The 15,396-nt window shown below is 49.7% G+C and overlaps 1 protein-coding gene and 1 pseudogene across 1 annotated transcript in view; both read left to right on the top strand.

Moving 5' to 3' along the window:
- Atp2c2 (ATPase secretory pathway Ca2+ transporting 2) overlaps window positions 1-15,396 on the top strand; it is a 74,354-nt gene that overhangs the window by 39,907 nt on the left and 19,051 nt on the right. The window contains exons 11-15 of the mRNA XM_008827911.3: window positions 4,310-4,376; window positions 11,560-11,684; window positions 11,811-11,908; window positions 13,855-13,956; window positions 15,191-15,280. Coding sequence (XP_008826133.1) covers window positions 4,310-4,376; window positions 11,560-11,684; window positions 11,811-11,908; window positions 13,855-13,956; window positions 15,191-15,280 — 482 coding nt within the window. The remainder of the gene's footprint in view (window positions 1-4,309; window positions 4,377-11,559; window positions 11,685-11,810; window positions 11,909-13,854; window positions 13,957-15,190; window positions 15,281-15,396) is intronic.
- Window positions 10,227-10,952, top strand: LOC115069420 (annotated as a pseudogene).

Below are 15,396 nucleotides of genomic sequence, written 5' to 3'. Positions count from 1 at the left end.
TATGTGCCCCAACTCCTCCTCCTACTTCCCCTAGGAATCCTTAACTCTCCCACCCACTCCCTCCAGGCACCCCAACACTCACCCTCGCCACCTTCATGTTTAATTCTTTGTAACCTACTGAGTCCCATCAGTGCTGCCTTTGGGATGCTGACTGATCTTGCTGACTTGATCTTGTGCAGGTCTTGTGCCGGTGACCACGGCTGTGTTGAGTTCATGAGCACTACGGCCATGTCATGTCTACAAGTCAGCATCTCATAACTCTGCTCCCCATCCTCCCACTCCTACGTTCTTTCCACGTCTTCCTCAGTGTCCCCTCATCCTTGAGGTAGGATGACATAGATGTCCCATTTAGTGCTGAGCACTCAGTGGTCACTAGTTCTCAGCACTTTGACCAGTTACAGTCTCACTTTTACCCATATTATTGGCCAGGATGGAGTCTTAGGACCCCTAACTGCCAAGGAAGCTGGGAAGTGCAGTTCTGCTCTGCACCCAGCCATATTTCTACGCTTCTAAATAGGTTGGTTCTTCTGAGGCCTTAAACACACTAAATGGCATCAACATTGATCCTGCCAACCTGAGTTGAGGTCCCTGGCCTCAGCGCCCCCTGGCTTCCCTGGTCTCCTGTCTCTTTCCTGTTCTTTCCAGATCCAGCCTTAACTTATCAGCCTTCAGGACAATACATTGCCAGGCTCATAGTAGAGGGTAGAGGCTCAATAAACAGCTCTTAAGCTAGATAGAGGAGCAAACCAGCAAAGCACACTGTGCACAGCAGATGCAGTGCTGGGAGAAGCTCTTGGGAGAAGCAGCTGCTCCTCCCAGCCCGGGTTTCAGTGTGCTTGATCACCTGGATGTGGCAACTCAGCGAGGCTTCCATGAAATGCCGTATCCACACTAGGTTCTGAGGCACCAAGACAAGCCAAGCAGAGTTTCTGCCTTTACAAGGACTGCAGTCTGATAAGGACGACAGAATAAATACCAGTGTGAAGTCAGCATTTGCTTGGGAGAGCTCAGGAGGCTCCAGGGAGTGGGTTATATTAAACGGGCGGGGGGGGTTGTCTTGCAGGATGAGTAGGAGTTTGCTAAGCAAGAAAAGAAGGAACTGGGAAACCCAGGCAGAGGGAATCGCACATACAAGGGCATGCGGGTACCCCACACTGTTTCACAAGCAGTAGGAGGTCATGAAGTTAGCAAAGTGGGGAAGATGGGGTGCTGAATGCCTGGTTCCATTACTTTGAGCTGGGCAGCTCTGGGCAGGGTGCATCATCTCTCTGAGCTGTGCTGTGAATATTGAAGGAGTTAACACATACAAAGTACCTCACGTGCTGCCTGACCTGATGGAGGTGGCTGTCACCACAGTGTCCACACACCAGACCCTGGCCCTGATGCAGCTGCAACCACATTGTTCCACCTAATTCTCATGATATGCATGTAAGATGGACACTGTTAGCCATTTGCCAGATGAGGAAACAGGCTCAGAAAGGTTAGTAGCATCACACAGCCAATTTGTGAGAAGGAGCTGCTTTGTTCTCCTGGGAGGTAGGGCAGTTGGGGAGGCTATGGAATTGTGAGTGGCTGCCAGGAGGGTCCCCTCTGTGTGCCCCTGGGTACTTGAGTTCTGAGATGCTGAGCACAGCCAAACCTGTTCCTGATGAACCTGGGATGTGCCAAAGAGCCACAGGACAGTACCCTGAGCTGGTGACAGGCTCACTAGCTGCTGTCTGCTGCCAACCCTTCTACCTCCTCCCAATGCCTGGCCTCCACCCCTGAGCTGGTGACAGGCTCACTAGCTGCTGTCTGCTGCCAACCCTTCTACTCCCAATGCCTGGCCTCCATGGAGCATCCAAGCTCCTTGCAGTGGAGCAGTTCCCTCCCTCTTCCTCCTCTGTGTCCTGTGTTCTCTTGAAGCAAGGCCAGAAATTGGGTTTTCCAGAACCTGCCCATCCCCACACAGCTAGCAGAGCTCCATGCTAGGAGACCACACTTGGGCTCAGTGGCAAAAGGAACTGGGATGGACTAGTGATGTCTGCTGTGGGCACAGATACAGAGGGGACTCTGTACAGCTACTTATGTACCAATTTCATGGCTGAATGTTGCTCAAAACAGAATGTGAGGAAGACCTGGCTACCCACATGCCTCTTTACATTCTAGTTTAGGGTGGAAACTGTGGCTCCCAGGCCAGAGTTGGTCCCCTGCTTGTTTCTGTGCATCCAGCAGGCAGAGACTATTTAAATTTAAAAGTGTTTGGGGGTGGTGGTGGAGAGATGGCTCAGCAGTGAGAACACTGGCTGTCCTTGCAGAAGACCCAGGTTCAAATCCCAGCAACCACATGGCAGCTAACAGCTGTCCATAACTCCAGTTCCAGGGGATCCGACAGCCTCTTCTGTCCTCTACGGGCATTGCACAACACGGATGCACTTACCTACATGCAGGCAATACACGCATACACATAAAATAAAAATAATAAATGTTTTAAAATATTTTTTTAAATGTTTGCGTGTATACACTCATGTATGTGCACATGTGTGCAGTGCCCACAGAGGCCAGAAGGGGGTGTCAGATCTGCTGGAGCTGGAGTTACAGTTTTGAGCTACCAAACATAGGTGCTGAACTCTAGCCCTCTGATAGAGCAGTAAGTGCTCTTAACTATTGAACCATCTCTCCAGCCTTCTATTTTTTTTTTTGCATTTTTAATTGGTTTTTTAAAAATCTCTATTTGCCCACACACATGCACTCAAGCTCAAGCCAGAGCAGGTTGCCAGGCGTCTCCCTCTATCACCCGCAGCCAGAGCCAGAACCTCCTTCCAGGCTGCAAGAGCACGTGAAGCTCCTAGTGGACCTGAGGCTCCCTGTCCTGAGCCCTGTTTCTGACAGAGCTCCTCTCTACTCCATTTTACCTCAGTCCATCTGGGTTCCAGTGAAGATGGAGAACTGAGTTTATGACGAATCATGTCTTGTGAGTTCACACACATACAAACATACACACATGCACATACTAGCATAGACCATCACCAGTTTCTGGTGCCCTGCAGAGCAAAATTGAGGTCTTTTTAGAGACTCCTCTGGGCACTGGCCACCCACCCTCATTTCCTCACAGCTTCTGATGTAGAGTTCAAGAACGGGGGGGAGGGTATGGCCATGAGCCCATTTTACAGGCAGGGTAACTGAGACTACACTTGGCTGCCCAGGAGCTTTTGCCACTGCCAGAACATCTTATGAACTTCCGTGGGTCCCGGTGTGGCTCAGGCCACTTCTGTTCCCACGTCTCCAGGACCCAGCACAATGCTTGGTGTTTAGTAAACATTTGATGAATGATTGGCAAAGGAAAAGTGGAAAATTGAATTAGACGTAGGAGATGGTAAAATAACTTAAGAAGTAGCAGCCCAGGTGGCTGAGGACGTGGCTCTGTGGCAGAGAGCTTGTGAGGCCCAGGTTCCATCTCAATATTGCAAAAAAGAGAGAAACAGGGCCTTACCACCCACTGCCTAATGAAAGCTGGTGGTTGGTATCTGTACCTTAAGCTTAGAGAGAACCTTTCCTGAAAAAGTGAAATCAGATGGGGAGATATGGGAGGAGCTGGAGGGGAGGGAGTGGACGTGAATTTGATCAAAATACCTCATATGCATGTAAGAAAGTCTCAATAAATTTTTTTAAAAGTTAAAAATAGTTGATGAACCCAGGGTAGGAAGCCTTCTAGCAGAAATTCCTTCCAAGGAACTGAAAGTTTTACATGTGGTATTTAAATATGTTTTTTATTAATGATTTCATCTTTCTTCTTAAGATTAATTGAAATTTACTGTAGTTACATTTTTTCCATAAATAAACCTGTCTACACACAAAAAAACTTGTTTCTCGATGAGGTCTTCCTTTACCTCCCATTAAAAATCCTGAGTTCAAAAACAAAGTAACATCAGGACTTTTTCAGTAATTTAAGTGTTTTGCTTAAACAGAATAAGTGGGTGGTTGTGGGTTCTTTTTTATTTGTTTTTGTTTCTTTGAGACAGGGTCTCATTCTGCCCAGGCTGACCTCCATCTCACAACTATCCTCCTGCCTTCTGAGTGCTGGCGTAGCAAGTACGAGCCACCATGCCCGTGTGCCCTTTGAACTGCTTTTTTCCCCCATGCTGACTAATCTAGGGCTTTGCCATCCTGGGCAGCACTCTACTTTGGAGCTCTGTGGCTGCAGGATCCTGCACTCCCTAATCATGTCCCAGCACTTGAGTTCCCAGAGGGTCTGTCTGGAAGTGGCTGGAAGCATGGCACAGTGCTGGGGTCACAGGCACCCAGGCCAACGCTGTCCCATCTCTTACAGGTCTCCTCATGTTGCTGGGCTGGGTGCAAGGCAAGCCACTCCTCAGCATGTTCACCATCGGGGTCAGGTATGGCGTCTCGGCTGCCCGAGCTCCTTCCCCCTGGGCAGAGCAGGTGGGAGACTGTGGGCAGGAAGGGTTGGGGGAAGACACTTCTTAACCCCCCACCAGGCAGGCCTCCGATGACACATGCGATGTGAGCACTGCACAGAATGTGAAAACAGATCATGTGCAGTCCCTTTCCATCCCTCTCTGCTATGGCTTAGGTCTGTCTGACTGAGAGCCTGGGGCACGCAGCAGCCTGCCTAGAAAAAATCCTGCCTTGGACAGCGGCGGGGAGGGACCTTACGTGTTAGTCAGTTTCTCATTGCTGTGTTGGAATGCCTGAGGAAACCAGGTACAGGAGGAATGGTCTACTTTGGCTCATGACTTCAGAGGGTTCTGTCTGGGGTCAGCTGACTCCTGTGGTAAGCAGGACGTCATGGCAGAGGGTGTGGCAGAGCAGAGCTGCTCACCTCCTGGAGGCAGGAAGCAGGGAGACCATGGGTACTCCTGGTTCTCTCCTTTCCCTCTTTTATCCAGCCATGGGAAGGCACCACCCATTCTCAGGATGGGTCTTTCCTGTGAGTTAACCCTCTCTGAAAATGCCTGCACACACATGCCCAGAGGCACACCTAACTAGTTTTCTGGCTACTTCTCCGCCCACTCATGCTAACAAACTGATCCTTCTTATGGGCTGGGTTGTAGCTCAGTGGTAGAGCATTTTCCTGGCATAGGAGGAAGATGCTCTACCTCACCACCACAAATGATAGACATGCTTGTGCATCTTAATTACCCGTGCCAGTTCCTAAATAAGGTGAGTCACACATCTTGGGTTAGGACCTGGATGAATATGTTTTTCATGTGGCATGCTGGCCTCAAACTTACTATATAGCTGAGAATGGCCTTGAACCTCTGATCGTTCTTCCTCTGCCCTCTGAGTGCTGGAACTATAAGCATATGCCTGCTTTGTACACTGCTGGGACTTGAACCCAGGGCTTTGTGCATGCTAGACAAGCACTCTGCCAAACACTGAGTCACATTATCAGTCCTGGGCACATCTTTAGAGAAAACATAATTGGGCCATAGTACTGGGCGGCGTGTTAGTGGGGGTGGTGGGAACCAGAAGTCCTGAGGCCAAGCTGTCTGAGCCAGGGGGCAGGGAGGGTGTAGATGGTGGAGGTGGAAGGTGTTGCAGCACAGCATGGGCAAGAGGCTGCAGGGAGAGCTGTTCTAGGGCCTACAAGAAACAGAAGGGGTGGGACCTGGGTCTCCTGGTGACTGAGCAAAGGAGCAGAAATGGAATGTGTGGTCATAGTTGACCCTTGCCCAGTTCCAAGGGGTCATACCGGGCTCTGTTTTACAAATGGGGAAACTGAGACACCGGGTCCCACAATTGCCTGTGGCTGCAGGATCCAGAAGTAGAGGGTAGACTTGGAACCACTACGGTCTGATCCGAAGCTACCCACCTCGTGACCATGCTGCCATCGGGTCAGGATTGGACCCTTCAGCTGCCAAGGTCCTGTTCCTACCCTTAGCAGCTGGTAACAATTGGCCCTGAGTTTGCCCACAAATATTGACTGATTATGAACTCTATTACATTATTGGAGTGCTGACTGAACCATAGGCCTCAGTCCTTGCAGAGTTTACAGGTTGGTGGAGAAAGTAAACAGGAACAATTTAAGTGTGCAAAAACAGTTACAACTTAACAACCTTGTGCTTGATGTGCTGAGGAAATGCCTGGAAGAGACTGAAACAGAGGTGGGAAGGGACGTGTGGGTCAAAAAGGCGGCCAGGGACACTCTATGTGAAGGTGAAGGCACAGACACAGGAGCCAGTTAAGGGGGCTGCAGAAGGGCATGCCAGGCAGGTGCAAAGACCCTGGGGTGGGCCAGGGCATGGTGGTTAAGTGCCACCAGGAGACCATGACACCTGACACTGTGTTTTACTGGCTCCCCCGAGCACAGCTGAGGCTGGGATTAGAATCTTCCCTCAGACAGGCCCCAGCAAGAGTAGAACCAGGGGTACAGGTTGCAACACCCTAAAAATGCCCTGTGGGGAAGCGCTCAGAGGCAGAAAGCAGGAGGAGGGGAACTGAGCTTTCAGGGGCTCTTAAAGAGAGCAGGCCCCAAAAAGCCAAAATGCTATATGCACGCACGCACGCGCGCGCCAAAGAAGGATGCATTCCTGGCCAATGGACCTCAGTGGTGCAGGGTTCGCCTGGCATATGCAAGCCCTGGGTCTCATCCCCAGAGCCACACAAAAAAATTATTATTGTTCTCTCCCCATCTTACCAAGTTCTGTGAGCAAAAAAGAGCATATATATTTATTTTTGAAATTTTTTAAATGTATTTTTGTTATTTTTATGTATGTGCCTCTGTGTGTGAATGCCAGGTGTGTGCAGGTGCCTGTGGAGCCCAGAAGAGCATGTCAGATCCCCTGGAGCTGGAGTCACAGACATTTATGAGCTGCCTGACATGGGTGCTGGGAGCCAAACTCAGGTCCTCTGCAGGAGCAGCAAGTGCTCTTAACCGCTGAGCCATCTCTCCAGCCCTTATTTATTTTTATTTTGTGTGTATGAATATTGTGCTGGACAGCTTTAGTGTCAACTTGACACACCTGGGTTGAGGGAGCCTCCATTGGGGAATTGCCTCTATTGGACTGGCCTGTGGCCATGTCTGAAGGGCATCTTCTTGATGAGTGATGTGGGAGGGCCCAGCCCACTGTGGGTGGTGCCACCCTGGGCAGGTGGGCCTGTGTTGTATAAGAAAGCAGGCTGAGCAGGGGCCAGGGGAGCAAGCCAGTAAGGGGCATTCCTCCGTGGCCTGTGCTCCAGCTCCTGCCTCCAGGTTCCTGCCCTGAGTTCCTACCTTGGGCTCCCTGATGAACTGCAACCTGGCAGTTGTAGGCTGAATAAACCCTTTCCTCCCCAAGTTGGTAGTGGTCAGAGTGTTTTGTCACAGCAATGAAGAAACAAACCAGGACAAATATTTTGCCTGCATGTATGTAAGTGCACCCATGTGTGCAATGCCTATGGAGGCCATGAGAGATTGTCAGATCCCCTCAAACTGGAGTTATGGATGGTTGTTAGCCACCATGTGGGTGCTGGGAATTGAACCAGGTCCTTTGCAAGAGCAGCCAGTACTTTTAACCCCTGAGCATCTCTCCAGCCCCAAGACATATATATATATATATATATATATTGAAGATAAGGAACACATTATGTTTTGTGTCTCCCCTCCACCCCATTGGTCATTTCTGATCCTTTATCTAACATTCTCCCTCAATTTGTCCCCCCAGTTGATCTGTGAACTTGCACTCGAGGAAGAATTTGCCCTTTCATTTCTGATGCTGGATAGGTGAAACCTTCATGCTTTGTGACAGATTAGTCACCCAAAACCACCAACTCAGACAGTAGAAATGGCAGAAAGGCCAGCAAGGAGATTTTCCAGAGTGAATGAAAAGGGAGAATTGTTCTTTTAAAAACTTTATCTTGGATTCCTGGTGCTCAAAGTGTCATTCAAGATGACTCAAGGAACTCACTTTTCCTGGTCTCCCCTGATCTTTATTAGTTTGCGGATTAAATTTTTATGGCTATGAACATATCCAGGTGTGTGCGCCCTTCCCCTGACATATGGGGGTGTCCCCTCATAATCTTCTGCAAATGTTTGCTTAGCTGGTTGGGCCAGCCTAGGCCGTAAAACCAAGGAGGCTGGCTTGCTGTCACCATGGAAACTCTCCTGGCTCCTTGGCCAAATTCAGTAATCTTGCTTTATATAACTTGTTCTGAATGGCACATTGTCTCTGGGTGAAAGGTCATTATCCATAGCCTATCTTTCTGTTCTGTTGTGTTTTGTTTTGGAGACAAGGTCTAACTATGTAGCCCACCCTGGCCTCAAACTCATGGTGATCCTCTTGCCTCGGCCTCCTGAATGTCGGGACTGCCTGTGTGCATCACCACACCTGGCTATACGCTACCTTCCTTAGATTGTAGGAGGCTTGCTTATCATTCCCCATTTTAGTTCCTCTGAAGTCAGACCGGTTTTTGTTTTGGAAACAGGGTCTCACTGTAGCCCAGGCTAGCCTTGAACTCTGAAGTCTTCCTGACTCAGCCTCCCGTGTGTGTTTAGAAAGCCCTGGGCTACTTGGGCATCAGTGCTCTTCACTTAAAAAAGATCGTTGTTGTTTGTTTGGTTTTGCTTTTTTGGGTTTTTTTTTTTTTTTTTTTTTTGAGACAGGGTCTCCCTGTAGGCTCCAGCTGGCCTGGAATTCACTATGTAGACCAGGCTGCCTTGAACTCACAGAGATCTGCCCGCCTCTGCCTACCGAGTGCTGGGATTAAAGGCATGTGCCACCTTGCCTGGCATGGCTTAAAAAAAAATTTTTTTTAAACATTTTTTAAGCTGGGCATAGTGGTGCAGAGGCAAGCAGATCTCTGTGAGTTCAAGGCCAGCCTGGTCTACATAGTGACTTCCAGGCCAGCTGGAGCCTACAGGGAGACCCTGTCTCAAAAACACAACAACAAAAATTTTTTATTGTGTATGTGCGTCGGGGGAGGGGGTTAACCTGTGGAGATCAGAGGACAACTTGTGGGAGTCAGTTCTCTTCCACCATGGGGTTCTGGGAATCAAACTCAGGTTGTCAGACTTGGTGGCAAGCTCCTGTATCCACTGAGCCCTCTTAATTAGCCCCTTTGCTTGCTCAGCAGGACACCACATTCAATGTGGCCTCTACTATTCTGTGCAGGGTCAGTGAGCCTCCTCCCCAGGTGTCTGACCATTCACCTGCCCAGGGCAACTGCTCACTCTGTGCCAGGCCAGCCTGTCATGGAATTCACACCTTCACATCTGTCTGTCCAGTGCGTTGACTCAGCCTCTGTGGAGGTTCTGGTGGAGAGGTACCTGGTCTCCAGTTTCTCTTGGGAGGCATAGACAGTCTGATAGTACTCTTGTGAGTGACTCTGACTTTGAGCAGGCCTGGCTTGGGATCACATGCTTAGCTTGGTTGGGGCTGGCCCCCTCCCTTGTCTCCTACCTGGGTTCTCAAAAAACAGAGCCCACTCTATCACTTCCACACTCCAAAGTTGGTTCCCGTTCAGGTGGTGAAAGAACTTGAGATTTGACTGTATCCCACATCCCTAACCCCACTAAAGGCTGCAGGTGGAGGGTTTGATGGGAAGGTGACTGGCCTCTCTCCAGGCTCCCAGCTTGGAGTTCACAGGGTACAGAAGGAACTGGAGGGGAGATACAAAGGAGAGCTGCCACCCCAACCAGACCTGCTGCGGATAACCAAGGTGCTCAGTGGTGGCTGCTTCACCTCAGGGGAGTTTCTAAACCGTTAACCAATGAAAAGTGAAATTCAAGGGACCCAGGGAAAAGCTGAAACATCAAAACCTGTTCCTTCCACTCATCCCCCTGACTCAGGAATTCCCTGGAATTCTTTCTTGCCAAAACACTTTCTAATAAAAGAGAATGATTTGAAAAGAAAGGCTGCAGATACCAGTTTGCACTAAGGTGTGATTGTCTGACAGGAGAGGTTGGTTCCAAGGAGGGTGTTTTACTTATCAAGGAAGTGCTCAGGGCACTCCTTGAAGGAGGTAAGTGGACCATGGGATTAAAAGCAGAACAGAATGGATTACAGGGAACAAAGACACTTTTGCTAAAAGCATCTTCCAGCTGGAGAGGCTGCTTAATGGTTAAGAGTACTGGCTGCTCTTGCAGAGAATCCAGGTTCAGTTCCCAGCACCCACCTGGCGGCTAACAACCATCTGTAACTCCAGTTCCAGGGAATCTGATGCCATCTTCTGGCCTCCACAAGCATAGCACAACACGGATGCAGTTATATACATTCAGGCAAAACCCCCACCCACAGCTCTTCCCCATGGAGGACATGAACGAGTGCAGCAACACAGGAATTCACAGAGGGCTCCAAGAGCAGCTCGAGCAAACAACTTGAGCTGGGACACAAGAAAGATCTGACTGAATATTTGTCTCGACTTGGGGAAGTTGTAGACTGTACAATTAAAAGAGATCCAGGCACTGGGCGATCAAGAGGATTTGGATTTGTGCTTTTCAAAGATGCTGTTAGTATTGATAAGGTTTTGGAACTGAAGGAACACAAATTGGGTGGCAAATTGATAGACCCTAAAAGGGCCAAAGCCTTAAAAGGGAAAGAACCGCTAAAGTTTTTGTGGGTGATTGAGCCCAGATACTTCAGAACAAATTACAGAATAGTCTGGAGCGTTCGGAGAGGATTCTGTTTCATCACATACACAGATGAAGAGCCAGTGACTAAGTTGCTAGAAAGCAGGTATCAACAGGTTCTGGGAAGTGTGAAATCAAAGTTGCACAACCCAAAGAAGTTTATAAACAGCAACAGAAAGCTGGTGGACGAGGTGGTGCTGGGGTCGTAGACAAGGTCAGGGCCAGAACCAGAACCAAGGATTTAATAACTTATGATCAAGGATATGGAAATTATAATAGTGGCTATGGTGGGTACGATTGTACTGGGTATAACTGGGGGAGATACAGACAGGGACAGGCAGACTACAGCGGTCAACAGAGCGCTTACAGCAAAGCATCCAGAGGGGGTGCAGTCACCAAATAATGACCAGCTATACTGAAGGAAGACTCTGGAAGAAAGCAGGAGGTGTAAAGAAACCATCTTACAGGATGACGTTGAAGATCGCTTGATCTTCTGTTTGATCTAAGATGATTATTTTGTAAAAGACTTTCTAGTCTTTGGAAGGCACAGTGGTGTCTAACTGCCAATTAGTTTGTTTTTACTTTGTCTTTTGCTGTGTTATGACTCAAGGTAGATTTGTATTTATACAATTTTCATTTGTATGATTTCATGTTAAACCTCAAATGCTTCCTTATGTGATTGTTAAAAAATAATAAGGGCTGGAGAGATGGCTCAGCATGTTAAGAATACTGGCTGTTCTTGCAGAAGACCCAAGTTCAAATCCCACCATCCACATGGCAACTAACTGTCTAACTCCAGTTCCAGGGGATCCGACAGCCTCTTCTGTCCTCCGTGGGCATTGCACGACATGGGTGCACTTACCTATATGCAGGCAGTACATGCATACACATAAAAAAAAATATTTTTAAAAATGTAAAAATACACTAAAGAAAATTTTTAAGCATCAATGCAGTTGAGGTTCACGCTGCCCTTACATGTGTATTAAGTGTGGTCTGACTTTTCCACCTAGCCTGGCAGTGGCGGCCATCCCAGAAGGGTTGCCCATCGTTGTCATGGTGACACTGGTCCTGGGGGTGCTTCGGATGGCGAAGAAGCGGGTCATCGTGAAGAAGCTTCCCATTGTGGAGACTCTTGGTGAGAGACACTCTGTGAAGACCGGGATGGGTGAGGTTTGGGGGTCAGGAGTAGGTTCACCCTCAGACTGTTATATCGACCCCAGGGTTGGCGGTGACCACTTCCCTTTCTACATTCACGTCCTAGGCTGCTGTAATGTCATCTGCTCTGATAAGACAGGGACTCTGACAGCCAACGAGATGACAGTGACCCAGCTCGTCACGTCTGATGGGTTCCACGCAGAGGTGAGTCTCCTGAGGTCAAGGTGCACCCTGCCAGCCCCTCTCCTGCCCAGAGAAAGCACACAGAGTCTTCTAGAACAGGGAGAAAGGAAATAAATACACTGGAGAGGGCTGGAGAGATGGCTCAACAGTTAAGAGCGCTGGCTGCTCTTACAGAGGACCTGGATTTAGCTCCCAGCACTCACATGACAGCTAACAACCATCTTGACTCCAGTTTCAGGGGATCTGAGGCCCTCTTCTGGCCTCCACAGGCACTACATGTATGTGTTCCACTTACATACATGCAGTCAAAATGCGGGTACACATAAAATTAAAAGATAAATGTTTAAACTAAATACACTGGAAGTCTTATCTAAGTATCAGGAAGTATTGTGACCACTTTAAGATGGCCTCTTCTGTCATTTAATATTTATTTTCTGCAGTGCCAGAGTGTCATAGATGCTAAACAGACTCTATACAGAGCCACACACCTGGCCCCTCATTAAACACCCCCCCCCACACACACACCTTTTTTGTAATGTAGGAATTGAACCTGGGGCCTGGTGCATGCTAGGTGGACACTCTACCACTAAGCTATATCCCCATCCCTCTCTTTACATTTATTTTGAGACAAGTTCTTACTCTTTTAGCCCAGGCTGGCCTTGAACTTGATATCCTCCTACCTCAACCTCTTAAGGATCTGGGAATACAGGTCTGTGCTGCCAGGCCCTGCTTATTTGGGGGTGGGGGGTTGAGACAAGGTCTCACTCTATAGCCTGAACTGGTCTGCAATACACTATGTAGCTCAGGCTAGCCTTGAACTCATGGTAATCCTCCTATCCCAGCCTCCCAAATGCTAGGATTTCAGGCATGAGGCACCACACCCCACCTCATTACAAAATTTAAAGGTTAGAGAAGGCCCATTACCACCTACCACAAACTGAGTCTCTGTGTTTCTCTGCCTTTTACAAGGCATAGTTGTACTCTCCCTTAATTGGAAAGTATCTGAATATTTTTTCCACAGAACTTTCTAGAGCAATGGATCAGCAACCAAGGTTCTACTGGCTGTGGCCTGCTCTTGTCTATAAAGTTTTCTCTTTTTTTCACATTTTAAATATTTATTTCATTTTCATGTATGTGTATGTGTGTCAATGCGTGGGTATGTGCATGTGTGTGCAGTGCCCTGGGAGGCCAGAAGAGGGTGTTGGAGTCCCCTGGAGGTGGAGTTATAAGTGGTTGTGAGCTGTCCCCCGTATGGGTGCTGGGAATCAAAGTCAGGTCCTCTGCAAGAACAGTTTGTGCTCTTAACTGCTGAACCATCTCTCCAGCCCCTCAGAGTTTTCTTGGCACACTGCCATGCCCATCTGTGACACCTCGTGGCTGGCTGCTTCCTAGCCCCACGGGCATCCACGTTGCCTTTTTTTTTTTTTTTTTTTAATGCGTATGAGTATACTGCCTGCATGTATGTAAGTGCACCTGTGTCAGGCAGTGCTCACAGAGGTCAGAAGAAGGTGTCAGATCCCCTGGAACTGGAGTTACAGATGGTTGTTAGCTGTCATGTGGGTGCTGGGAATCGAACCCAGGTCCTCTGGAAGAACAGCAAGTGTCCTTAACCACTGAGCCAACTCTCCAGCCTCATCCACACTGTCTTAACAATGGTAAAGGTGCATGGGCTGCAGAAGCTAAATGTTTCCTCCTTGATTGGGAGCTCAGCCTCTCCCCAGCACCCTGGGTGGCCCTCGTGCGGTCCTTGCATGGCCTGCAGCCTCCCCATGGAGTATGTACAGCATTCTGCCAAAGTGTGGCCTCTTCTGTCAGGCAGTGAGTGGTTCCAGGCAGCAGACAGACCTGCTGTGACGTCCTCCTATGTAGGCTCAAGGCTTTGGGGTGGACCAGGAGAGGGACACATGCCATCCAGGGGAGCAGGGTTGACCCTCGACTACGCACTCTCCTTCTGCCTTGCCTTGCAGGTCAGTGGAGTCGGGTACAATGACCAAGGGACTGTGTGTCTCCTCCCGTCCAGGGAGGTAATCAAGGGATTCAACAATATCTCCGTAGGGAAGCTGGTGGAGGTGAGTGTTGGGGCACCATGGGGGACAGTGTGGGACTTGCGTTGAAACAAGGGGCCATGAAGGGAGATAACTGAGTGGACCCCACGGGTGAGGCTGTCACAGATAGAGACATGGACCCCAGCCATATGAGAAGGCAGGCGGGGCAGGGGCAGTGGAGCCTCTGCCTGCAGGCGGCCCTGGGTGGGGACCCTTGTGCTGGGATTATTTGCATTTGTCACTGGCAGGCTTGGTCCTCCCCCAAGCTACCTGTCTTCCATGCATGGCAGGCACCATCCAGGAAGTCAGAGAACAACACCCCCTCCCAGCAGCCCCTCTTCCACAGGGCTCTGCCATGCTGAAGCCCCTCCACCCACCTGCATTAGTTTGCTTTTTATTTCTGTGATAAAACACTGACCTAAACCAACTTGGGGAGGAAAGGGTTTATTGCATCTTATGCTTCCAAGGCCCAGTCCATCCCTGAGGAAGGTCAGGCAGGAGCTGGAGCACAGGTCATGAAGGAATGCTGATAACTGACTCGCGCCCCTGGCCTGCTTTCTTATACAACCCAGGACCACCTGCCCAGGGGTGGCACCACCCACAGTGGGCTGGGCCCTCCCACATCACTCAACAATCCAGAAAATACCCCACAGACATGGCCGCAGGTCAGTCCGACAGAGGAAATTCCTCAGTTGAGGCTCCCTCTTCCCAGGTGACTCTAGTCCATGTCAAGTTGATGAAAACTAGGCAGCACCCAGCTTTCCAGGTTCAGAAACAAGCCCGGGGAGAGTCACGGGAGGCCTGAACTCAGCTCCCAGGGTGGCAGGGAAATCCTGTTTATTCTGAACCGAGGTCTAAGTTGTGCACTGCAGAACTCCCCCTTGAAGCCTGTAGTTTAGTGCTGTCAGTGCCTCCCTACTGTGCGGAGCCGGTCTCAGCTCACTGCCCGCCCCAGAGCACCAGGTAGTCACCACAAAAGGAAACCCACTGGCAGCTACTCCCTCCCTGCAACCCCCAACCCCAATCCAGCTGTCTTCCTTGCCCCCCAGGGTTCCCTTACAGCAGCTTCAGGAACTAGCACTCCTCTTAAGCAAGGAATGGTACCCGTGGCCCAACCTGGTGGTTCAGGTCACCATCCCAGCTACTCGGGAGACGGAGACAGGAGGATTGCAAGTTCGAGGCCTGCCTGGGCAACTTAGCAAGACTGTCTCAAAATTAAAAATACTGACTGCAGATGTTCCAACTCTCCCGCCCTTAGGCAGGCTGCGTGGCCAACAACGCTGTCATCCGGAAGAGCACAGTGATGGGACAGCCCACAGAGGGGGCCCTGATTGCCCTGGCCATGAAGGTAGGAAGCTGGTGGTCGGCACAGGAAGTCCCACCTCCTGGCTGTGCCCATGACTTGAAGCAGTCTGCTGCAGTGGGGAAGGTGGGCTCAGGGGAATCCTGCCAGTGGCTAGCCCC

The sequence above is a fragment of the Nannospalax galili genome, unplaced genomic scaffold, assembly GCF_000622305.1.
Source record: "Nannospalax galili isolate Female #2095 unplaced genomic scaffold, S.galili_v1.0 scaffold933, whole genome shotgun sequence".
NCBI lineage: Eukaryota > Metazoa > Chordata > Mammalia > Rodentia > Spalacidae > Nannospalax > Nannospalax galili.
Note: the sequence above shows the minus strand (reverse complement) of the source record. Positions and strands in the feature narration are given on the sequence as shown.